This window comes from Anser cygnoides, chromosome 5 (assembly GCF_040182565.1).
Source record: "Anser cygnoides isolate HZ-2024a breed goose chromosome 5, Taihu_goose_T2T_genome, whole genome shotgun sequence".
Lineage (NCBI taxonomy): Eukaryota > Metazoa > Chordata > Aves > Anseriformes > Anatidae > Anser > Anser cygnoides.
This window is the reverse complement of record NC_089877.1, coordinates 9,468,899-9,495,018: the sequence shown is the minus strand read 5'-3', so window position 1 is coordinate 9,495,018 and position 26,120 is coordinate 9,468,899. Positions and strand designations below refer to the sequence as shown.

Here is a 26,120-nt window from a genome sequence, read left to right as displayed (position 1 = left end):
AGAAATCAACAGAAGAGGTGGGCTACGCTAAAAGGCTATGCTAAACTATTTTCAGTTCACGTAATTTCATTTCACAACGATTGAGGTTGGAAGGACCTTTCAAGATCCCACTGCTCAAAGTAGGATCAGCTAGAGCAAGCTACCAAGGTCTATGCCCAGTTAGGTTTTGATTCTCTATCCTTGTAGATAATCTACAACCTCTCCAGGCAACCCAAAGTTTGCCTTATAAAGCTTTTTTTTGAAATCACATTTACAGAATAACCATCTCACAGTGCAAAGGCTGGTAAGGACCAGCCACCTACACCGACTAAGTCAACATGTCATCTTTATGCCAGTGGTACAGGCTCTAAATTCAGCCTCCCACTCCAGCAGGGTAGTGAGGAGAATCTTTAGCTTTTCCTGGCAGCAATAAGGGAAATAAAAGCTTTAATCATTTTCCCTGGCATATTTGAAAGTAGAAATTGCTAGCTGACCAAGGCGTGTAAGCTGTAAACACTGAACTTGAGTTTGGTAAAAGTTCAGGATGTTTCGTCATCCTCCCACACAAATATTCCCACTCTTTCCCTTGAGCTGGCGAGCCAGATCAGGAGTCTAATTCACTACCACGAACAAAGCAGGTAGAAGAACACAAAATAAAAATCAAATCTACAGTGAGTACCTCCTCTACCCCTTCAAAATAAACACCAACAAACGGAACCAAAAACAAAGACGTCATTTCCTAATTTAATTGCATGGCTTCACGACTGCTAATGCCAGCAAGGAAGTGCTAAGAACTATCTGAAGGCAGGAAGACCTGATAGGACTACCCCTTTGACTGGACTGTACTGTTGAGGAGGTTTTGAAAGTGAGTTGATTTAACAGCTCACTATCACCTAAAGGGACATCCTACTCTGCTCTTCATACCTCTGCTAACAGTTCTCACATTTAACTAATCCAGCAGACAACAGAACAAGGAAGTTCTCTTGAAACCCCTCTATTAACTTACAGCTTGGCCTACAGTATGACCCATACCTTTGGAAACCATTCCACAATAGCAAAGAAAGCTTTCCTGTACATACGACAAAATTTTGATAAAGGAACGCATTTTAGGGAAGAAATGAAGGCAGTTTATCTGGAAGATTCCTGTCCAGTTGGCTAGACAGCACATTTGTTCCCTAGCCCCAACAGTAATACACACCCTCCAATTCTTGTTTTCTTGGCCTGAATGACAAAAAAGGAAAGCAACCTGAACCAGTTAAATAACTTATTTAAGCATCCATCTTAACCAATTTCATTTTAATTCCGCTAAGATACCCTTAAGATACCCTTATCACTACGTTTAAATATTTTATTGAATGCCTATAATTTTTTGTACTGAACATTTATTTGTACTGAACAGGTAACGTTCTGTATATTTTTTGTTTGCATGTTGCTTTTCTTCAGCTTAAAATAATGACTTGTACTTCCCAGATCCTGCCCAAAAGGATATTACAATAAGGACACTTAAAAAGTTGCTTTTTGAAAACAGAAAATTCTTTAGGAAGACAAAAGGAAATATAAAGACTCAGCGTGGACTCCTTGCAGGTCAGTTCACAACCAGAAGCAACTAAAAAGGAAAATGAAGATGAAAAGAACATAGCATATTCTACAGAACAAGTAAAGAAAACTCAAGGCTCTCCCTAATAACAGAGGAAAGAGTACACAAGGTACAAAAATGTACAGAAGTATACAAGGATGAGAACACTGGAAAGAAAGGCATACTTTAACTGACAGGTAAGAACATTAGCGGCAGTATTAAAATATACTGTAGGGAACCAATCCTAAGACAAATAGGAGAAACTGCTTAAGTAATCCAAGTATACAGAATGACAAAAGTGAGTAACTACTGGAACAACAGGAAAGCAAGTATGTCCATGAAGCCTCTTCCTGGCATTTGTGCATCTCAATAGAAATATTTGACAACTACCTCTCAACATTTCAGTTTTTCATTTCTCATGCTGTTGACAGTACAATTCACATTAAGTCAGAGAAAGCCTTTAATTATAAATAGAGGTGAGGAAAAAGAAGGAAGTTTTCACAAAAGGATACTTTATCCCTAGGATACTTTTGATTATTTTATGTTAAAAGTTGGAAGTTAATAGGTTGACACCCATACACAAAATATACCTCCCTTCTGCCAAGTTTACAAAGTCAATCCTCAAATGAATTAGCAGTATGTTAAAAAATTGCCTAGGAATCTATCCATTAATTCATATTATCATGTAAATTGTGTTTTACATAACAGAAAGAATTAAGAGGTAAGAGAAGTTAAACAAGAAACCAAAGAGATCTTTTGTTCAAATTGCCAGTAAGCGAGCAAAAACACTGCATGAAACAAACTTTTGGTGATCACAACATAACACTAAGTTTCACCAACACAGCAGATTGCCCTAAAACTAAGCACATAAGCCTCTGGAAAATCTGTGTTTTCCAGGATTTACTTATGCAAGCTTCTCTACACATACTAGATTTTGGAAAATGTGGGTAAGGAAAGCAGGTGAGTTCAACTATCTTAAGAAAACTATTTTTGAGAACCCTTTCCCATCAGGGCTTTCTTTCATTCAGCTATCCAAAAGATGATGTTGAAAATCCACAAGGAAACCTTAAAGGAAAATGATGAAGTGAGAACTGTCAACCAAGTAATCCCTAATATTCAAGGAGAGCTTCCCTGGATTTCAGTCTTTAGAAGGGTTCTATTTCATAAATGAGCAATGCATAATCTGGAGTTATCTTAAGATGTTAAATATTCTTTAAACAAATTAATAAACTGAAGAATTTTGCTAGGTTATATTATAAGGTACTGAGGTAACTATTTAGAGCAGTACAGCCTCAATTGGTGGTAGGATGTCAATTCACCCTGTCAGCTGCAGACAAAATGCCCTGACACTTTGTTGACAACAAGGAGAGTTTGAAAGGAAAATCACATAAAGATCATCATTTTCAATACTGTACGTTAGCTCTAGTATTATAGTTTTAGTTGTTGCAGGAAATATAGTTTTAGTTGTTGCAGGAAGTGAGAAAAGTACATTTTATTAAATGACTAAAAGAAAAATTCATTAACTGCATAAAATGTTTTTGTTAATCTGCAGGAGTAGCATTAAGATAACTGGAGGTCACGTACCTTTCTAATTATAGCCATACAAATTCTAGGCTTACTGACTATAGAACAGAAACAAAAAACCTTATTCACCAGAATGACTAGCCCCAAATAGGCAGAATCCGCAACAGGTAAGTTTATGTAAAGCCTTAGTATTTCTGTTCTGAGTGTAAGCAACAAAAACCAAGACATTTTCCCATATTCTTATCCATGAAAAAATATCTCCCTGTAGTTTAAATAAGCCCCTGACTTATCAATTATCCATTAATTAAAGGTATGCTTGTTCCAACCATCAATATCAGCAGAAGGAAAATACATAAGGATACTTAGAACACCTTGCTTCTCTTTCAAGTGAAAGTTACTGTTGGCATTGGAACTACTGGAACAAAAGTTAAGTTGCATCAGGTGATTCAGCAACTAGGCATTTAAAGGCACTTGTGTGTATTGCATGTAACCTCCCCACCCCCCAACTCTACAGATTCTTACAAGTAGAAAGACCCAAATATATACCTTACACATACATTTCCTGATGTATTTCATGAGGATATCCTACTACAGAAATTCTAAAGATACAGTAGGAGTCAAAAAAGATACCACAAAGACTGTCACATTTTTAAACATAGTAAGCATTAAGGGTTTTCACAACACTAGGAGGTGAAGACTGCACAAGATATCGGTACATACCTTTGGATCAGCCAAGGCATTAATGACATTTCCGAGAGCTAGGAGGGAGCGGTTAATATTTGCTCCTTCTCTAAAACGAGCCCCCTTGGCATTTGTAGCACTGGCACGTTCAGATCCTGCCAGGTCAATGAGGGACATTTTGGCAATGCGAACATTTTGACTAATACTAGCTGTTTTGTCTTGCTGCCTTAGGTAAATCTACAAGGGGGAAAAAAAAGATCATATTAAGAAGTAACCACTAACCAGTCTCTTATTACTCTAAGCAGTAAGTTACTTTTACAGTCTAACAAGTGTCTTCAGAAATAGTCCCTGAAATACTTTTAAGAATGTAAGTTAAACCTTTCTGTACTCAGCAACCGGCAGTTTGGCGTAACAAAACACAGCAAAACTATTTCTAAGACTTACCTCACATTCATCTGCTTCAGGTACTGGTAGGAAAAGAAGAAGCTGAGTGTTGTTGCACTGGGTTTGGCTGGGACATAGTTAATTTTCTTCACAGCGGACCATGCATTACTTTCTTTCAAATCTGGGAAAGCTGATCAACTGTAACAGAGTTGCTAAAGCACTCATGTTTTGTTCAGCAACAGCAAGGCCGCCTCTGTCTGCGCAGCCCTGCAAGTTGGTTTGGGGTGTTCAAGAACCTGGGAGGGAACGTAGCCAGGACAGCCAACTTGAACTGACCGGCAAGATATTCCGTGCCATACAACATCACTCCCAGTGATTAAACGGTGTGTTTCTCCAAAATAGTCATTGCTTGAAGAGTACCTGGACATTGGACTGTTGGTGGAACCTGACTGCTTTTACTTTGCTTTTTGCATCTCTGTTACCTAAATGACTTTATTTCAAACCACAAGGTGGCCTGTCCCACATACCTTTGCCCTTCTGATTATCTCCCATATTCCACTGTGGGGGAATAAGCAAATGACTGGCTGTGGCCTTACAACAGTGGCAGATTGGTGAGCTTCAAATTAATTTGGTAACTAAACCAGCCTGTTTCTTTGACACTTCAGATGTATACCACACTATTACGCTTTCAACTCTGAAAGGTGTTCATTTTTTAAAGGCACCTTTAAGAATAGGTCAAAAGGATGCATATAGGGATAAGTTATGCAGGAAAAAGGCTGGACTTTCAGAAATTTAGACTGAATTCATTTGAAGCTATCATTAATAGAAGCATAATACTCATCCACTACTGTGGAAATTTATACCACTCCAGGGTCTTCTGGAGAGCTGTGACCCCTGCAGTCTTGTGCTCCCCCTCATCCCTTCTTGATAGAAATTTTCAAGGAAAACATACAAGAAATACAGAAGAAACCAAATACTTTTGCCTCCTTGTGCTAGTGAAGGTGTTCTTGTTCAGGTTTCTGATCATATAGGCAGAGGATGATTATGCAGTCGCTAAGAATTAGTTGTCCTTTGGTAGCTATAGCTTTTACTTTTCCACAGTTCTCTCTGTACTCGCTCTTTCACATTGAGTACCTTGCCATTCGTAAGGCTGACAGTTTCTGACACTTCCATAAATGCACTTTCAGACTGAATTGGCAAAGTGTTGCCATACATAAGGTAATTGCCTAATAAAGACAATACCTCAACAGTTCAGTAGCTTTAAGCTTTGCTTATGCAAAACAAAGTCATCACATCAATTTCTAATAGAAAAAAATGACAAGTATTGGGACTGAAGCCAATTAATGAGAATAAAATTCTTAAGACATATACACAAGTTATGTCTATACCAAATAGCTATGTTCCTACATCAAACAATAAAAAAAGCCCTGTTGTACTATTTCTAGTGGGGCAAACATACAAAACAAAAGAGGAAAAAAAGAGGAAAACCACTTCCCTTTATTTATCTTGATCAAGGAACTCTTAGCCAAGTAGCACTTGACCAAAATCCAGTAACGTGAAGGGAAAAGTCAAGTGACATAGGAAAAGGTGGAGTGACATGTTGTATGATTCAAGCTTTTATAAAAACTCAAGATATACAAGAAATGCCCCAAAGCATAATCTTTTATTTCTTTGTCCATCTGCAGAACACTTTCAATAGACCAGTGTGGCAATTGGGATTTTACTTCTAGATGTGGTAACTGCCTGACCTAGATGAAGATTTCAAATGTGAGACAGACAGGCAGATAAAACTTGCATCTCTAAAATCAGCTTAGAATGTCCTGGGCCAAGGCTTCACTACTTTTTCATTCAGTTCCAGAAAACATCCTGCACCTCTAAAGTTAACAACACAAAACAAAGCCAGTATAAAAGACAATCTGATCTCTACAAACAAAAGCAACCCTTAAAAGTAAGGTAAATTTTAAAAATGAAGAGGAACCAAGACAGCAATAGGGATTTCTCTTCATTTACATCTGTTGAACCAAAGAGGAAATAAGGAATAAGCAGCTAAGACCTTTTCAGAACATAATGGATTTATGTAAACAATGGAGATAGATGCAACAAACTAACATAAGCAATTACTTGTAGTACTAGTGGACTAGTTTATCGTTTCTTAGATATGTCAACACTGTTAATAAGTGCCTCAATTAGATAGCCTATCTGAGATCCCACTTTGAAAAAAAGAGCGTATGGTTGTGAATTTGCATAGCTTAAATCAGTACACAAATTAAAACGTGAGACTTCCAGTTGCATTCATTGGACCAATATAGTTGCCAAAAGTTATTACTTGGAAGTGCTTCATGTAGATATAGTATCTATATTAAGCATTTTTACAGAATTCCTATAAGTGACATACTGCCTCTCCCTTCACCCCAAGCACAAAGTCACTTCTGTGAAAAAGGCTTAAAGCCCATTCATTGTTAAGTGAGCTGTTACTCAAAGGCTGCACCAGCTTATTTTTTTACTTTGAAGACTCACGTTATTAGTAGATATTTACATAAATCATACATTTAGGATATAATTACCTAACAAAAGAAATCATGACTTCATGACTTCTAACAATAACTTAATCACTTGACAGAAAGTAACATTTAAGTGAAAACAATTAAATACCTTTGTTGACAGCTAGACCATCTCAAAAGGCAGAATAAACAAAACAAGCATTCAGGATTATCTCATTACAATAATTAATTGGATGAGAAATACAGCTATGAACACCAAAGAAAGTTTCTGCTAGCTACACTAATCTGTTGATGCCAGCCTTGAACAAAATCAGTCCGAATGTTTTTGTGAATGAACTGTGCTTCAGTGATGAACGCTGAGTACATGGCAGAATATGCTTCTCAAAGCCATGGCAATGCAAATTTTTTATGATGAAATGTCTTTTACTTCATGACAGAATTTGAATATCCAGATATTGATCCATGAGTATCAAGTTCACGTCATCTAAGTGACTGCAGTTGCATATGGAGGCTGATTAAGAGACAATCAGTACAGTTCATGCAATCAAGGCTACTCTTCTAGCCACTACCACCACTACTCAGATGCTTACTCTAACAGTATTCTGTAAACATTCAAAGAATTATTTGTTCTCTGGTGTACCACACCAGCTTATAGTGTATTTATTACAGACAAAAAATTGAAGTTACTTCAGAGCTTCTGAATGGTATTACAAAAAATTCAATGAACACGCCACTTTTGTTCGATGTATTACAAAGAAGCTACTTGCTAAATATTTTTTATGTATACATACACATAAATATTTGCTGCTCCTACAATATTTAGATATGACAGGATCTTTGTTTTGATTATATTTTGACTTTTATTGCCAACCAGTAAACAATCCATTCATCTGCAAGCCTTTATTTCTTCTTTATATCTGCTCTCTAAGCCAGAATTAGTTTGTAATAATGAAATTAAAAAAAAAAAAAAGAAGTCTGCTTAAGCATACAAATGCTTTTTTTTTTGTCATACTTTCAAACAAACTTGTGGTAAAATACAAATATACTAATTCTGTCAATATAGTTTGTTTTATTTGGTGAATAAGCAATTTTTGCTAACAAGTAAATATATCTACGCTGAGATCTATTTGCCAGGGTAAACAGAACGTAGGCTGGAGAAGATGAATTCTCCAACAATCCCTATTCACCTAATTGCTTGCCTTCTTGTTAAAATACAACTAAGGTCCAACATCTACTTTACTTAATTGCCTGCCATTTTTAGAAACAAACTGAGAAGAATCCAAAGCCTGCCAGATACAACAATCAACTGTCTGCTGCCAAGCAAAGGTGAGAGAGGCAAGACACTTCAGCCCAAAGCGAAGAAACAAAATCAGCAGTTCATGCTCTGATCTCTTTCTGTGGCACAGCACTTTGTGCCTTATTAAAGACGGCACACGCAGGTGGCAATGCAGCTATCGACCTAAACTTGGTGAGAAGTCATTGCCTTAAATTTATGACCACGGGCAAGACCTCAGAGGAAATTAAAAACAGAAAGGACAATTTCAAACAGAAATCTAACATATATAGGAAAACAGAAGCTTTTAGAGTGGTAATGACTTTTGCTTATAATATTATGCAACCCAGAAGAGCAACATATAAATGATAGATGATAGCGTATTTTTGCAGTAATCAAAAGGATCAAAGGATCAAGAACTTTTAGCTAACAGGACCCATTTCTAAAGCATTATTATACAATGGCTTGTATTTAAGACAAGTCAAAATGACAAGGTGATGGTCTGCAAACAGCAATATTTGGAGAATTTGGAGAAATCTTCAATTCTAGCACATCTGTAGAACACCTGCAAAACCCTCATCTACAGAATTCAACAAAATATGCATTTGATTTTGATGGTCCAAGAATATGTCACTCAAATATTTTGTGTATAAAAATGACTTCAATTGTTCTAAAACTTGATGCAGACCAAAACATTATGAAATCTTGTAGTATGAAAAAAATCACCATTAACCAAAATAAGCAAGATTGCTACGTACTGCTTGAGACACTCAGTTTATAGTCAGATATATAGTGATATTCTGTAAAATATTCTCTGTGTAAAAATACTGAGCAAAGAAGGATAGAAATGGCCTTTTGATGTATAAAATTATAATAGGAAAGTATATTCAAGGCTCAAAATAACAGTTTTAGAGAAAAGGTTTTTTTCAAGGTCTGCAGTTTGAACTATTACAATTAGAGAGCTTTTCATTGAATTTACTTTTTCAAAATTTAATCACTCCGGAACATTTACATGGGATAAGAAGTCAACAAGAACAGTTAACTGGGACACTTAGCTCTGTGTGTCAAAATTAAGGTTTGATACAGTTTCAGAAAAAAAGCTTCTGCTTTATTCAAGTTTTGACAATAAGTAAAGCTTATAGTAATACTTGTGTACATCTGCTATATCATCTTACCTGAAATACAGCATGGGACCGAGAAGAGGAGGCATTTACATCTGTGGGATGCTGTGTTCTATTTTTATTTCCATAATCCAACATTTGAAGGATTTCCTCTGCTGATTTAGGCTTTAAGGGTAGAGCATAGTGAAAAAGAGAAAAGTATATTTATCTTAACTATACAAGATTTTGTAGCGATTTTAAGATATATCAACATGCACCTTAAAAAAAAAACAGTAAGAACGACAAACAAAACCAGAGGTACTCAAAAGGTATAGTTATTTGGAAATTCTTGTTTTAGAATTGAAGCTCTTCAAACACTCTGCTAAAAACAGTAAGTCATGAAAAGCAACTACCTAATGGCTTTAGAAATTTAAATAGCTTTTTTCCCCCCCCCCAAAAAAACCACATTGATTTAAACAAACCAGCAAGTGTTCTCGGCAGTTAGCAAAAAAAGTCTTAGGAAGGCTTTAACCTTTCTTGTACTTGCATCAAACAGCAACATAGTATTCTTTTTCCAAAGACCCAAGCTTTTCAAAAGAAAGCTTTCCAAGAATGAGCCAAACTAACATGACTGTTTGCTCCTCAATCATTAATCTACACACGCAAAAGCTAGAAAACTACAGCACATGTAACAGGCACTAAACACCTGCAAGAGGAAAAGCCCGCAAGAGTTAGTTAACAGTTTGAGAGCAAAGTTGTGACACTAACTTTGCCAAAAAAATAAAATTCTGTGCTTGCCTGGAAAAAAAAAATGAATTATGTACATTATTTAAAAAAAAAAGAAAAATCCTAAGAGATAGGCACAAGGTTTTCTGAGGTGTTGAGTACTCAGACAGCACTGAAGATGGTGACATCCTTTAAGAAATACTAAGGTGTATTAGTCAAACAACAAGCACTCCAAAACCTGAAGATAAACATCAAGTCAACAGTGCCTGTTTGATAAAGCCATGATTTTGAACAATGTTTTATTTTCTATCCAAGAAATTGATCCATGTAGCTTTTTAACAACATGATTTTGAATAATTCATTTATTATGTTTGCAGGCGAAGTTACTAGTTATTACCGCCACAGAAAACTAAAAAAAAACAAAAAAAACAAAAAAAAGAAAGTTGCTAAGTTTCATACAGCTTTCATTCCACAATAACAACTTCATTATTTCACCTCACATATTACGAGGCTTCCAGAGTTTCAGTATCTATTTACATACCTGATGTAACGTTAGCCCTTGAACTACCACCCCTTTCTGGGTATCTTCACGAACAGCTAGAGGTCCTGAGTTCACCAGGAGATCGCGGATCTGTTCATTGTAGACCTTTAGAAAGGAATTTAAAATATTTTAAAAACTACCCTGCTCTAATTGCCAGGATTAACTTGGAACAGAAATCATATTTTTTAATATGTATTCAAGATCAAGTAACATTAGTTCTGTAGAATTATCGCTAAATACCTTTCCTGCGTTGAGCTTGGAATATTCTGTTTATTTAATTCCCATGAATTTTTTTTGGCCATTGAAGTTGGAGTCTTTCTTAGTAAATAATCTTTAGTTTTTATTTGCAAAAAAAGTTTGTTCTTACAAAAAATGATTTTGCACCAAGTGTGAATATGAAGCGTTGATTATCACCTACTACACTTCATAATATATACACTTCAGTGAGACTTAATCCAAAAATAGTTCTGTTAAAGTACTTAATTGCTTTAATTCTTAGTCTTTGGAAGCACTTGAAATAGCACATTTTTTCCCACCCTCCCTCCCCCTTGTTACTAACTACTCCTCCACTATGACTTTGTGGGGGCTAGAATATAGGAATAATTTTGCTACTCCTGCTTTATAGCACTGCCAAGACAGCTGCTTGTAAGAACGGAACTGTGATGCAAAAAAGATGGAGACAGGAAAGGAAAAGCCAACAGCAAATAACAACAGGAATATTTGTAGAAAGCTAAACAGTAGCATAGCAGATCTAATTGAAAAACTTCATTCATATGGGATACAGTAAAACTGAACTGAAATCTTCATAGAAATTAACATTACTGAAAAAGTATTAAATATTATTTACTTGTGCAATTTCAGCGTCTACAGCATTTTATCTTTAAGTCCTGAAATATAGCTCTGACAAGATTTTCTTTGTACACATTAACAGAGGCTCAGAGAAACTCAACTTATCAGCAAGACAGGAATCATTATGGTTTAATTAGTATGCTAGAAGAGACTGGCCTTTTTGGGAAGGCTTCTGTAAGACAGTAACAGGTACCTACAAATGACATCTAATGTGCAGAGCACAGTTCAGTTCCTGGCCTATCAGGGACAGATTTTGTGAAGTTCCAAAACAGTTTATAAGAAGGGTGAAGGGAGTAAGGGAAGAAAAAAAAAAGTCTTATTTACAAAAATACACCTTATTAAATGCAACATACCAAATCCAGGAGCTGGCTTACCTCTAAATAAGACACAGCAACATTGCATATTTTATCTTCTTTTATTTGGTCCATGCAATTATAAAGTGCCATCATGGTTAAATACATGACTCCAGGATCTTCAGGAGAACCTAGCATTGTGTGAGTCTTTCCGGCTCCTGTTGCACCATACGCAAGCACTGAATTTTAAGAGAAAAAACACATACTTTGTACCAGTAAGTCAAGCCAATCAGGAACACAAGCTTCAAATGAACATTCACATATCTATCATATTGTACAGCTGTTTTCATAAGCCAATCAAATCTCTCACGCTTTGCCTTTTACAGCTATTGTAGTGGTCGTAGGAGAATGGTTGGACCAGATGATCTTGGAGATCTTTTCCAACCTTAATGATCCTATAATCATCAGAAAACTATTCCAACGTCATTTCTTTTTTCATTTTCAGTTCAAAGTTCAATCACAGACAACTTAAATGACAAATATTAATTCTTTACTCTCTTAACACTAAACCATGAACTTACTGCAGGTACCTATTGCATTTCCCTTACAATGTTTTATTGCCAATTTAGAAGACAAGCTCTTGAAAAGAAAAGTTCATAAAACAGGTGAACACCTTCAGTAAAACAACTAAACAGTTTCTGGTTAAATAACTCTTTCCTGAAGAGTCCTCTTGTAAGCACGCTTATTTCAGATCTAGTTCTGAAGTCTGTTATAACCCTAACAAGAACACTTTCTCAAAAGAGAGCATAGCTATCTTATCTTCCATAAGCAGGGTCAACCTCTCCTATCTACTAATTAAAACAAAATGCTTTATTTAAATGTCAGTCTTTTTAAGGCCTCTGCAGCAGATAGATACAACGGTAGAAACTTCATAGAACACAGTGAATTTTTTGAATTGAAAGAGATAAATAGCAAAGTTACCTGTACAGTTATAACCATTTAGGAAGCCATCAAGGACACTTTTAGTAGTATGCTCAAAGACTTCCAGCTGGGATGAGCTTTCAGCAAAAACAGCGTCAAACACAAATTTAAGATCTTTCTTTGCTCTTTTGTTAATATCCCTATGGACCAGTTTCTTCCTGTGAAAAAAGCCAACTTCTTCTTCCTTGGGATCAAAGACCAGCATATGTTGGTCAACGACATGAACAACTTTGCTGAAGTTGCCATCTTTTTCCTTTTGCGACTCCGGGCGGACGCGAACTACCACTTTCACGTGATTACAGACATCCTCCTCCTTCGCAGCAGACATAACAACGGTCCTTGCTTTCTCCCACTTTGCTTCCAGGACTCCCTCAGACCGAGCAGCTGAATCTTTCCTGTAACTGACAGATCTAGTGAAGGTCTGGTAGTTGAAACATACACACGGGAACGAGGCGAGACCGCGGGAGTGCCCGGAGCCAGCCGAGGGACCGGCACCCCGGCCTCCAGCCTGCCCCCTGCGCGGGCAGCATTGCCCTGAGGCCCGCTGCCCGCCACCGGCCCAGCCCGTCCCCACCGGCCGCCCCTCACCTCAGGCCCGCGCCAACGGCCGCCCTGCCCGGCCGCCGAATTCAAACCCGAGCGGCCCGCCCCCCCCCGCCTGCTCATTGGCCGCCGCCGCCGTGACGCCAGCGGGGCGACGGCGCTAACGGTAAGTGCGTGGCGGGTGCGCGCACCGTGCGCGGGGCTGGGGGGGGCTCCGGCTCCGGCTCCGGCTCCGGCTCCGGCTCCGGCTCCTGCCCGCGGCCGCGCGCTGTGGGCCGCTGGTGCGGGCCGTGCCCGCGGGCAGGAGCGGAGCGGAGTCCCCTGGCTGCGTAGAGCAGCGGGTGGGAGCCGAGCGTACCCCTCCGTGCGGGTAACGCTTCTGGGGGCTTTAGCAGCCCCAGGTGGCGTGAGGGGCTCCTTGCCGGGCTTCTCGCCGTCCACGCAGTCAGTTCTCTAGAGCGGCTGTAAAACGCTCCTAAGTCGTCTCTTCAAGGTTACACTGTGGCGTGTCTCCAGTTACAATATTAACGGTATAAATACAGGGCCGCAGTTTTATCTATTTATTTATTTTATTTTTTTTAAGTGTCTCACGTCAAAGTTTGGAGTTGTTCTGCCCAGCAAGTGAGGGCATGGAATATGTTACTGCAGGCAGTGTTAGCAAGGGCGATGCTTTGTAAATAAAGCTTTATTGTTACCTATGTTTCAACTGATTTTTAATGTGTTTCAATTTGTAGCTTATTTTTTACTGCGTGCGTTGATTGTGGCAGTAACTAAAGCACTACTTGAAATACTTCTCTTTGATTCCTCTGTGCCTGTTCTAACTACAAATGCATTGAACTTAGCAACCAGAGCGCTCCTGCAGAGCAGGTGTCTCACTGTGCCTGCTAGAGCTGGGAACAATATGACAGCTAAGTCCCAGTTTTGGTTGCGCTCAGATGTGGTTAGTCATTTAGTGTGAGCATCTCTGAGGCGTTTGAACACCGTTAGAGTCCTAGCAATGTCAGGGAAAAGGAGGGAGGGGCTCCTTATGGAAAGAAAACCATTGTTGCTCAGATATGATTGATTGGCAGATGAGCTTCAAACTTCTGATAAAAGTTGAAGTGAGGGATTCTCAAGACTCTTTGCTGGCATGACACTTCTGCAAAGCCACCTATCTTATTCCTTTTTTTTTTTTTTTAAAAAAAAAACAAACCTTCTGTTTTAAATATTTGTTTGAAAGTAACTCCCAACGTCTGCTGTTTTTCTAGGTCGATCAACTCCAAAATGTTATCCCAGCGTCTGTGCCAAGTTTACAGATGTTTGTTTCTGTGCAATGTAAAAGCGAATTCGGTAAAGGTAGCTACTTTAACCAGAAGGATCCATTCTTCAGCAGAACGTTTTTCAGACTGTGAGTTAAAGGACCAAGCCGTACAAAAAAATGAAACTGAAGGGTTGTCTCAATGTACAGAAAGCAAAAATTTTGGAAGATTACACGTACCAGTGATGCTGGAGGAGGTTGTTAATTGTTTATCCCCACAGTCAGGCCAGGTGAGTTAAATAATTGATTAGCATCCATGATTCAGTAGTTATCCAGCAGAAAGATCTGTGCAGTATAGTGATAACTTGTTTAGAGAAATAAAGGGGTGCTCTTTAAGACTCCGTTCCACCTTTTGAAGTGTCTAAAATGTTTTGCAATTTGAATGATGTTTTTCTATTTAAAATAATAGAAATCTGTATGCCTGCATTTAACCAATAGGGCCAAATAAGCTATCTTTCTAAATTGTTTTTGTGCATTTCGAGGGTTGCGTTAATTACTAACAGTAGCAGGGAATTCTTATATCGTCACTTTGTGAAGAGCTCTCTTCTTTTTGTATAAGAGATATAGAAAGTATATAGGTATTAAAAAAATCGTGATAGAATCATTTAGGTTGGAATAGAGACCACCAAGATCATTGAATCCAAGAACCAAACTGACTAATCACGCCCCATCACTAAACTTTAGAACTATGACGAAATTTTCACACAAGGAACGTATAAATTGTGACGTTACATGTAAAGGTTTTTCAGTTGTGTAAGTTTGTACTAAAATAAGAATTAAGGCTAATGGAGGGACTATTTATTCAAATTTGGTTGTTGATACAGAAACAGGTTTTTTTTTTTTTTTTTTTGAGTTGAACTTACAATAGAAACTATTCCTGTTTATAAACTCTAGAGAACACTGGTCTCTGAAGGCTTTTTGAGTGTTTAAATATTTATGAATGTAAAATACCTTATTATTGGGGTGGGATTTTTTCACGTGTATATATGTTGCTTTGCAGAGATTCCTGTGCTAGTGGTTAACCCTTAATGCCAGTCATAAGAACACCAGTGTGTTATCTTGAACAGATGTATTTATAATATGACTAACCTTTTTAGCATAATTGAAAATGAAAACCTAACTTCAATTTTTCTTTTTCTAAAAAAAGACACTAAATGATGTATTTGCAGCACTTTATGAAGAGTGAAATCTTGAAAATAAGTAGTGTGCAAAAGGGCACAGTGTGTCAACTGAGTCTTGCTAAAGCAAGCATCGTTGGAGCAATTCTAAACAAAGATGGAGACTGCTTTTCATTGCACAAATGGTGGTACAATTTACGTTAACATGGGTGTAGAACTGTGACTGTTGCATCAATTTATGTTTTACGGTTGAAGTCATGACTAGGAAGGCCATGAATGTGTTTTTGCTGTTTTGAGCAGGAAACAATGTTCATATCCTGGATTTTGCTTTTCTACCTTCTCTCCTACATACACAAAGGTTTCCTTTACTCAGTTTTAAGACAGTTATATTCTTTGTTATGAGAAGAAGTTGATTTGGGCCTTTATTTCTTGTAATGTCCTAAGGCAAGGAGTTGCCAATAGATAAAAAGTCCAGTTAGAAAGAGAACATTCTCCCTATGCTTTTGATCAGTGAATGGGTTTTTCATTTTAGTTACGGGATTGCTAAGAGGGTAAATGTTACTTTAAGAGTGAGTCACAAGTGAGATCAAGATAGTACCCTCCTACTGAATATTCCTGTTGACTGACATCTTTGTGGAATCTGTCAGGGATTTAAGCAATAGTAGTTCCACGTAGCTTTGCGTCTCCTTTTACTGCTTTAGATCTTGTTTCTACAAAGTCCGTTTGGTAGTCCTTTCTTGGAAACACATTATACAAATTAGTTTTTACTGATCTACCTTACTTCTCAATGAAAAGTCTGTTGCAGTAAATCCAGACACCAGTAATTTCCCTCTTAAGCTTACTCTGTTGACTAAACTACATTTTAGCCTTAGTCTGTTAGCATTCTTTACGTGTACTTGACCACAGGTCTTGCAGTTCTTGGGGCAGATTGAGTTTTCCCTGTTCTCTTGAGCTTTGAAAGTAGCAAAGAACTGAACGTACCTTTTCAAAATGAACATCTTCAAAATGTACATCTGCAAGTATGTTTTTCTCATTTTCACCTTACTTTTTCCTATTTTTTCTTTTGCAACAGTTGCTAGCTACTGTCTTTAACGTCATAAAGCTGTAGCGATAAGACGATTTCAACAGTAGTGAGTTTTAGTATGAAACTTCAAAATTTTAATCATTCTTATGAGTGTCTTCTAACAAGGGTTCTTACGAACTGCAAAACTCTAGGAAACTATTTTGGTAGTCCAGCACAAACACCCCACTATGTATAATATTTAAACTTCAGCTAGAACAAAACTAAATATCGTACCCTACTTAGATTTAATGGCAGAACTTGTAAGCTGGTGACATCTATGGGGTTACATTAAATATAATTGTATACAATAGTCTAGAACGGAGATATGGTAAGCTCTAGGAGTATCATTTAAGTTAGGACAATTCTGGAAGTGTTTCCTTTTTATGTCTGTAAATGAAATGGTCGGTGATCAAACTGGTGGTGAGAAAGAACGAATGAGCCTGTTCCCTTTTCTCCAGTCTTTCAGTGACTCACCAGAAACAGTTAATATTAGATGATCTTTTTAGCATATTATGCTGTTTTTACCTTAAAAAAAAAAAAAAAAAAAGTTGTTATTCCTCAAACAGATCTTGGCTTGCATCTTCTTAAGGTACCCTCTTTGATTTTTATGTTTTTACTACCCAGCTTGCGTGGAAGGGCTATCTTTTTGTTGTTGTTGTTGAAATAATGTATTAGGGACATCTAGCTTCTAGAAAAAGACAGAAATTTCTTAAACGTCCAGCTTTGCCATGAGCTTTCCTTTCAGTCTTTCAGGTCTATATTTCATTGTTCTTGTGACAGCTTCTATTTTCATGCATCCAAATGTCAAAATATTTTTTCAGCTGAGAACGTGTGTGAGCATGGCCTTCTAAAGTAAAGAAGGAAATATCAAATACTGCTGACAGTCTCATATAGATCTTTTATCTCTGAAGTATTGTTTGAGCTCTGTAATTGGTTTGAAGACAGTAGTTTATCACTTTCTGAAGTTCTGTTGCCACTGTTGGATGTTGCTGACCCAGAGCATCGTTGTTTCCTTCCTAATGCGTGGAGCTAGTTAGCCAAATAATGGGTGACAGTCAATCAGATGAAGGTGAGATGGACTGCTGGCGTGCAAAAGCAGAATCTATTCTTCTGAAGTTGTCGTCTTGGTTTCTTTATATCCATGTCCATATGATAATATTCCTTTTCTTTTTTTGCCTTATACTGAATATAAGCTCTTAAGGACAAAAAAGAACCTTCCTCTGTACAGCACCCTGCAGTGTGGCCTTCTGTTTTGTTCGAAGGGTTTCCAAGTGTCACGGTGTATAAATAGTTCTGTGGCTATGTTGGTGGCCAGCGTACTTATCGTAGTACTTCCAAAGCCATCTGCAAATGATTTGGCTGGAACAATGCATTTACAGTAAAGGCTCCCAAAATTCAAGTGTTTCGCAGTGCCTCCAAGATAAATAGGAGTTTGAAAAGGGACCTGGAAAAATGAATTCTGAGTTCTCGAGTTGTATGAGGCATTTTGTAGGGTGCAGCCAAAATACCAAGCTTGGCATAAAGTACTCATTACATCATGAGATAAATGCTGAAATGCTTGTTTTGGAAAAGTGCAACATTCCATGTACTATGTAACTGTTTCTATCATTTAAACCCGTTTTTCCCTTGAATTGTGAAATGAACGTAGGTCTACTGACAAAAAGCAGTAGACCTACTTTATCTTTTTCATGGGAAGCATGCTGAAAATATCTTGCCACATGCAAATTGTATGGTTAATTTTCCTGTGGCAACAGCACAATGATGTATATAGTGATTATATAGACAAGTTTTTGTAAAACAGGAAAAAAGGCACTGAGATTTGCAAAAGACAAGGAATGTAATGTTGAGATACTCCGAAAATATTCTTAAAATTACAGACTGCTTTTTCTGTGGTCCTTCAGTGTTACTGTGGGTATTGAGATTTATTTTAGCAGATCGTGTAGTTCTATATACCATCTACCATTTCAGTCACTCCTATCTTGCCTGATTTCCTGGTTGTGTTTATTGTGAATTTATGAAAAAAACTAGCCAGGTTTTGGATCAGAGCTGTGTAAGGAAATGTGTGATAAAAAGTGTGTAGAGCGCGTATGTTTGTGAAACATTTTCTGCGATGTGTAATAGGAAACTTGCTAAATGAATCTCTATTTCGGGTTGAGAGTACTGTTGAAAATATTTGACTAAAATTATACTTCAAGAAGTAAAAAATACTTGAAAATATTCTTTTCACCAAAAACATTCCTTTCACCAAAAAAACACCACTTTTGAAGGTAGCGTTTGAAAATGGAAAATAGTTTCCAAGGATTTCTACTAAGATATGCACAAGGTAGTCTCTCCAAATACCTGTTATTGTGTAATAATAATGCCTGTTCTTATAGAGCATGTGTTTACAGAAGGATTTGAAATAACAGACCTCATTTGCATAAGTTTAACTGATGCAAGTGTGCTTCACATTGCTGTGAAGAGCAGTTTAAAGAAGGCAGTAAGACAATGGAATGAATATTAAAAATCTAGTGGCAGTTGATGTCATACAAGTTTTGCAGTATCTGGATCTGGGTGAGTTCCATCCTGAGAGGAAAAATGGGGACAGGGAAGAAAACAAGTTGGGAGATGGTATTTATGAGTAACTTGTTAGTTGAGGAGGTGGAGAAAATCCAGTCATACCCTTAATTATCTGGAGTTCCTTGCTTTGCTGTCTACTGTAGTGGGTCCTGAAAAAATACAGGGATCATAACTTGCCTAATGACAGGCAAATTAAAACACATGATTTATTTGAGAGGGCTGCACATCTGTTCTGTTTTGAAGCTGGTACTGCTGTGTGCTTAGACCCTTGACATCAGGAAGTGAAAAGTACTCCTGTACTGGGGCTGAAAAATGGCAAGGTATGAACAAGGCACAGTCAAGAAGTCCCCTCAGAGTTTAGTTTCTATAGGACTTGAAGATTTTGCACTGCAGAGAGAAACTAATTCAAAAACTTGAGGGAGGTAGGGTGGGAAGAGTAGGTTGATGGCTACAGCTGCACAGGGAAGAGTCTTTTGGTTATAATTCTTGGATGTCCGCCCAACCACCTCTTCTTCCCACCTGCAGCATGGCTCTCAGCAGGCAAATCTAAATGTTATCATCAGCAACAACAAAAAGACAGTTCTCACCAACTTTGTTGTGCATCTTTCTCTATTGCAGTAGGGGAAGGGAAGCCTGCAGCTGCTGTCTCCAAAGAGACCAACAAGGGAACTTGGTCTGCCTACTGAGATCAACTCCACAGATGCGCCAGATTTCATTTTATTGTAATACTGTGTTAGCTTGCTGTTATCACTCTATCGCATAACGAATGATAGTGTTTCAGGAGACTATTTAAGAGTCTGTGTTATAATAAAGCAAGATTCAATGCTTTGGGGTGACTCAGCTTGTAATGACGCTGGGTGTGCTCTCCTTTTCTGTTGTGACAGCATTAGTCTTTGCACCTCTTGGGGAAAACTAATAAAATTCACCAGAAAGTAATCTAAGCCCTTTAAATTTTAACTTGAGTGAGCCTGTGATCCCAGAAAGGGTGATAATTAATATATGTAGCTACTCATTTCCTCCCCATCTAGTACTGTGTGCCTTACTTAGTCAGCCTTTTGGCTAAGCTTTCTTATTAAACATTTGAATTCTGGTTTGCAAACAGGAATACAGACTTTCTACCACAAAATATTACTAGGGGTTTAAGATCATAATTGTAGTATGGGAAAGGTCTGCAGTTTTTTTCTCTTGTATTTCTATTTAAGATAATTCTGTTTTGATTAGGTTTGTGCAGGCTTGTTCTGCATAAAGAAATAATTCAAAGGTTAAACTACCAAATTTGATGTGTAAAATTAATGGGTATCTGAAATCATCTGAATGTGTGGTCTGTTTCTTACTATTTTTTCTTCTTCCCAGAGTTTGAGCACATCTCTATTTGTTCAAGTGGTGTTTGCTGGTACTCAGCACCTTGGAAGAACACTTTAAAAAGTATTTTTAAAAGTGTATACTTAAAAACACTGAAATCAACTAATATTGCTCCAGGGTCCCTCTTTATAACAAGTTGTGTTATCTAATATTATCTATGGTAAAATTGCGGTGGGCACCTTGGAGCCAAGATGTATCCAAAATGTCTACATGACTTTTTTGGAGTCACTGACCATAAATATGAAAGAACAGATTAGATTTGCAGTTGAGCAGTTGTAAAATTTTCATTGCATCTTAAATATCTCCTTTGTTATAATTGAGGAAAGAAGTTTTTTTCCAAGACAGCTGAGGAAATCAACTCTGCCTTGCTAAGTCTAGTGATTAGCTGAAGTCATTCAGAGATTCAAATTTTAATTTCATATGGAAATGTTAATAATGGTGTGCTTGAGTCATAATGTCATTAAATCTCATTCCAGACAGCATTACTCTTAGGAAAACGAGTAAAGTAAATAATGCATACTGAAGTGAGGCCTAGTAGAGCTCTCTAAAAGCAGGTGACAAAGGCAAGTGATTGTGGTTTGTGTTTGCTTGGTTTACCTCCAATTTAAGGGGGAAGGGCTCTTTTTTTTTTTTTTTTCCCCAACACTGGGGGAAAAAAAAATCCTGCCAGTAACAGAATCACAGAATGGCTTGGGTTGGAAGGGACCTTCAAGACTGTCTAGTTCCAACCCAAGCCAAGGACACCTTCCACTAGATCTGGTGGCTTGCTGGATGTTTGACTCAGTTACATGAAACATAGAATTTGGCTGTCAGGTTTTGCACTGTGCAAGGAATGCCACTTGGTGTGCAACAGAGGGTCTGCGGCACAGCTCTCTTTGCTTCTCAACCTCTGAGGATCAGCGTGGTTTACCACTTAATGAACACTTGTTGGTCTTCTACGAAGGACTTGTGGCTGCTGACCGTGAAAGCCATAACGTATTGTAAGATAAATTGCTGATATTTGCGTGTGGAATATTCTGGTATGTTCTGGAGAATCGAGATCAGAAGTAAAGGTATGGAGTCTTAAAAATTAGTAAAGAAGGTTAAACAATAACCAAGAGGAGGTAAACTGCCTTTTCTTGTTTTAATGCATAACATGTTCATAAGTGAAGAAAGGATTGTCTTGCCTATGAAATTGCTGTTTCCTATTTAGCAATCCCTTATGATTGGACCCTTACAAAGAAAATATATTTGAAATTATTTTTGAGGATATTGAATGATTGATTGATTGAGAGCTTCAAAATACCGTACTTGTAATACCGTTTTTTCCTTTCCGTGTGGAATGATGTAGTTGGAATGTTGTTGATAGAAAGCGCAAGTTACTGTTGTGCTTGAATATGTAGACCTAGTCTGTGATCTTGCAGGTGTTTCAACTGTATACTAGTACAGCTTAGTAGTATCCTCTGTTAATGTACCAAACAGATGAATTTAAAAAATGGCTAGTAATGGCAGCATTGTGTTGGGTTGTTGAATAGACGGGTACTGGAAAATCATTTTATATTGCAGTTAATAAGATGTATTATGTGAGAACGTTGTTTTCCTACAACGTGCCAAGTATTTATTTGGATTTCTTTTTGTAGTGTAAATTGCTAGATCTGCAGTATAAACCACTTTTTATCATTTCCTACGTTTCTCATAGGTGCCATCATATAATGTGGTTTTGGAAAAAAGAAAATTGCAGTCCAGTTGTATCAGTTCTTACGTTTTTGAAGTTACTCGTAACGTTGTACATAGATGAAAGACTTGTGCTAGGTAGAAATGATAGTTGTTTCTTGCTAGCAACTAAAATTGGTGTTTGCCGTGTACTTTATTTGCTTCTTTCTCCTCTCCCCAGTAGATACTGAAAAAATGGTGTGTATGGTACAGTATATTGCCATTTGCAAGATTACAGAACACTAAGATTTTTTTGGTCATCTTTATTTTTCAACGGGTGATGCCATGAGGCATAAAACCTTTTATACCCTCTATATTACTTTCACTGTCAAGTTCAGCTCTTCTGTACTTGAGCAAGATTTGGCTGAAGTGGAAATTGCGCCTCTGCTGATCTGTGGCTTAGTGTAGTGTATAGAAGGTAGCTGCACATACATTTCATATCAGTGTCATCAACATCACTTTCATGGTAGTGCATGCAAAGGTTTGGAGAACTTGGTTTATATTGCACATGTTTTCAACATGTTGAACTGCAGCTGCAGGGAAAATTGGAATTGACTGCTTTACTCTAGAGGGTGACCTTGATCACTTTTTGCCACATATTTTTATTTTTCAGAAGCTCTTTTTTCTCACTTTTTGTTGAATAACTTTATATAAAGATGACAGCTTTTTTTTTTTTTTTTTCTTATTGAAGATGAGATGATATTAGAACTCAAGTACTAAGTCATGTTTCATTCTTAGAGTTCCCCATAGGAGTAACAGAATGCAAATGCAAAGTGCAGCTTTTTCAAGACTGGGGCTAAGGCCTTCAGATTATCTAGGTGTCTATGTTTTGTGTGGTTCTCTAGCTTTGTAATAGTGTTTTCCCTTATGTATGGCAATGCAGGTTTTGAAACAAAAGTTAAGAATCAAAACATATGCTGTCTAGGTTAAAAACAGATGGCTGATTTACCTTATGAAACAGAATATCTTTGTGAAATGTTTTATATTTTCATAAGATGAAGGAAAGATTATTAATATGCTAAAGATTAAATAATACTTCCCAGTAAATTGCAGTGGTATAAAAAGATCCTGATAAAAATGCAGGAGTATCTTTGACCTCTCATTTTCTTAGTTCTAGGGTAATTTTTCTTATTTGCATGTGGATAACAGGGAAATGTATGTTTTAATAATTTTTTCAGCTGTGATTTTAAGCATGTGCATTCTCTTAATTTGTTTAGAGAAATACTAAAACCCTTCTAGCATTTCTTTAAAAGTAAATTTCTCTACTAACAAATCTTTATGATCCCATGAGTAACCAACTTTTATAGCATGTCTCACTGTGCCAACATTTTTTTAACAATCCATTTTATTTAAAATAATGTTAAAAGCCCTGCCTTTTGGCAGTCATATAAAACAAGTATGCCTCTTTAATTTTTGTATATTTAACAGGAATTGAAGACGTAAGTTCTTAGGTCATTGTGTAAAACCAGATAATCCTTGCTATGAGTGTATTAGTGGTAGGTGAAGTAAACAAATTTAGGGTAAATTAGGAAGATGGAAGAGCCTTATCCATCTTAAGCTAAAACTTGAATCAACTGAAGAGTAGTTTTTTCAATAGAACTGAAAAAAAACCATAAAGTTTATAGATATTTGCTTTGGGATTAATCACGGATAGGCAACTAGACTTTGGTACTTCGCATTTCAAGTTTCATCTGAAGTTCTTCCTTTGAGATGCTGTATATCTTTCTGCTTATATGAGGTATGTTCTTATAACAGATGTCACTCTTTCTAGCAGCAGGTGTACCCACTGACAGGAGAAGAGGGGAAAGATTCATAGAAGTCTTCTGTTTTCTCATGGGTAATTGCTACATGCTAGTATTTTGGTGACTGAACTGCTAATGTCATTGAGAAAAAAATGATCTCAAATTGATAAATCCTTTTTATTGATTTTTTTTAACCAAAAATAGCTCTAAATTTCTGGTAGTTCTAGAAATATGATCTGATTAAACACTTTTAATTTTAAGATATCATTCTCTGAAATCAGGAAAGTTATGAAATGGGGGGAGATGGTGTATATTTTGTTTGAGTAGAGAATGTTTATTTTCAATAAAGAATTTTGCAGATGAGTAACTGTTCAACAGGACTGAATGCAGACCTCTTTACTGGCCTTGAATTTGTAAGCAGGCAGTTTTCAAGGGAAGGTATGCAGATGATGAAGTGAACTTTTCTAAGTGGGAAATTGTATCTTATTGAAAAGCTCTTATTAGTAGAATGTAAACCACTTATTTCTGAAGTACTAAACTCCTACTTGGTCAGAACTCCCACTTAATTAGTTAGTTTTTATTCTTTCTGAATATTACAGTTCTTTTTAGAGAGCTTTCTAATAAACACATTCTTAATAACACTAGTGGGATTCCTTCATGTTGCACGGATCATTTAGGGGTGATGTCCAAGATGTGATTCATTGTAGTGTTTTAAGGCAGTATAAAATTTTTTCAAGCTCATCTAGATTATTTTATGGTGGTGACATGATCAGGTTGTATTTCCCGTCTTGAGGAATTTTGCAAACTCTGTCAGATAATTAAGTTCTGCTGTACTTCTTTAATTACTTCTTGGTGAGAGATATTAAAAAGTTTACCTTATTTTTCATAAATAATTTTCTTTATGAATTTCTTCATCGGTTTTGAGCTTGGCTTTAGTATAGTTATCGTTACGGATTGCAGACAGATTTGATCTAGTACAATAAAAACATAAACAGTGCACTAGGTTGATAAACTACGTTGAGTTTTCTTGGCCTATAGAAAAGCACAGTGCTTAGTAAGGTGACTTTTTTCAGTATTTTGGAGTTCTGTAGTTGGTATACTGGGATATAAAGTATATCTTTTCAAGCGAATGTGTAAATAAAAAAAAAAAACACAAAACTTTTTTTTAAAAAAATCAGGGATATATTCTATATTTATACAACTGCTGGTCTAACCATTGGTTTCCAGCTGAATAGGTATTATTTGTACAGATGCAGACTTAAAGGAAAAAAAAAAAGTTGAATTACACATTGGCCTGTATTTTATTTCTGATCTTAACTCTTTCAAGAGACACAAAGTTGACCAGAGTTATACAGTCATACTGTAATGACTGTACTACAGGTATTACAAAAGACATATAAAACTAAGTATATGAAAAATGTATCTTATCACAAAAGATACTATTTATGTCCTCTGACTTATCTATATCAGAGTACCACTATATTAAAGAAAAAAAAAAAAGAAAAATTGTAGTCTGAAAAAAAAAAATCTGTCGTGAGTTGACAACAGTAATAGTAGCACAGAAAAGCTGCTGATCGTTTGAGATGGATCAAATATATGTAAAGCATTCTCTAAATGATTAAGCATACGTGTTTGATACTGGTGAAGGAGTTTCAAGGAATTGAGTCTGGTTGACTTGGGATAGGTATACTGAAAAGCAGATACTTCCATGACAATTTTCCAAATGATTGACTTTGCAAAAGTTGTCAGAGAATCTGCTGAACAAATAGTTCCTTTAAGAGTGGTGATAACTCTGCAATGTGCTTTGTCAAGAATTAGTATATACAATCCTCTGCACTATTTCATGAATCTTTTTTTTTTTTTTTAAGGGGAATTACAGGCACATTTTGTCTTAATTTAATTCTAAATGTGAGCAAAGTTCGAATCTGGGAATGAAATTGTCTTTCTTTCTGAATCTGTTTTTTCCCATCTGTAGGGTTTAAATAATGCAATAGAGGATAACTAACTTCTTTAATTTTTGTCAGTTGTAATTATGGCATCGAGAGGTTTTCCAGGTTGCATCAGTTGTTTCTATATTTTGTGTGATCCCCTTAGAAAATACCTGAAGTCAACTGATACTGAGGGTTGCTATGTCTGAATTCATATATAGTAATATTACAGGTAATTTTTTTTTAGCACTAGGGTCTACCTGCATTACCATTTTAGTTCTGTAATAAAGTATCTGTTTTTGAGAGAGTGTATTGATTCTTTCTGTTGGTAGTTTGGTTCACATGGTAGTATATAAACTGTTTCTTTCAGACGAAGCCGGAAGATGTATTCCAGGGGGGCACCTCATT

At 36.8% G+C, this 26,120-nt stretch overlaps 2 protein-coding genes across 3 annotated transcripts in view; one reads left to right on the top strand and one right to left on the bottom strand.

Moving 5' to 3' along the window:
- Positions 1–12,736, bottom strand: part of KIF18A (kinesin family member 18A) — a 42,409-nt gene extending 29,673 nt beyond the window's left edge. Inside the window, exons 1-5 of the mRNA XM_013177767.3 lie at positions 12,409–12,736; positions 11,509–11,666; positions 10,286–10,390; positions 9,094–9,204; positions 3,800–3,997 (exon numbers count right to left, since the gene is read on the bottom strand). Coding sequence (XP_013033221.1) covers positions 3,800–3,997; positions 9,094–9,204; positions 10,286–10,390; positions 11,509–11,666; positions 12,409–12,736 — 900 coding nt within the window. The remainder of the gene's footprint in view (positions 1–3,799; positions 3,998–9,093; positions 9,205–10,285; positions 10,391–11,508; positions 11,667–12,408) is intronic.
- Positions 12,737–12,997: 261 nt separating this feature from the next.
- The window catches only part of METTL15 (methyltransferase 15, mitochondrial 12S rRNA N4-cytidine), a 94,406-nt gene continuing 81,283 nt past the window's right edge, over positions 12,998–26,120 (top strand). Inside the window, exons 1-2 of one of the 2 annotated variants that reach the window (XM_048052012.2) lie at positions 12,998–13,117; positions 14,199–14,478. In XM_048052012.2, coding sequence (XP_047907969.1) covers positions 14,215–14,478 — 264 coding nt within the window. In that variant the 5' untranslated portion in view covers positions 12,998–13,117; positions 14,199–14,214. Of the gene's footprint in view, positions 13,118–13,154; positions 13,482–14,198; positions 14,479–26,120 lie in introns of those variants that run through there. The other variant, XM_013177768.3, reaches the window with a different exon arrangement.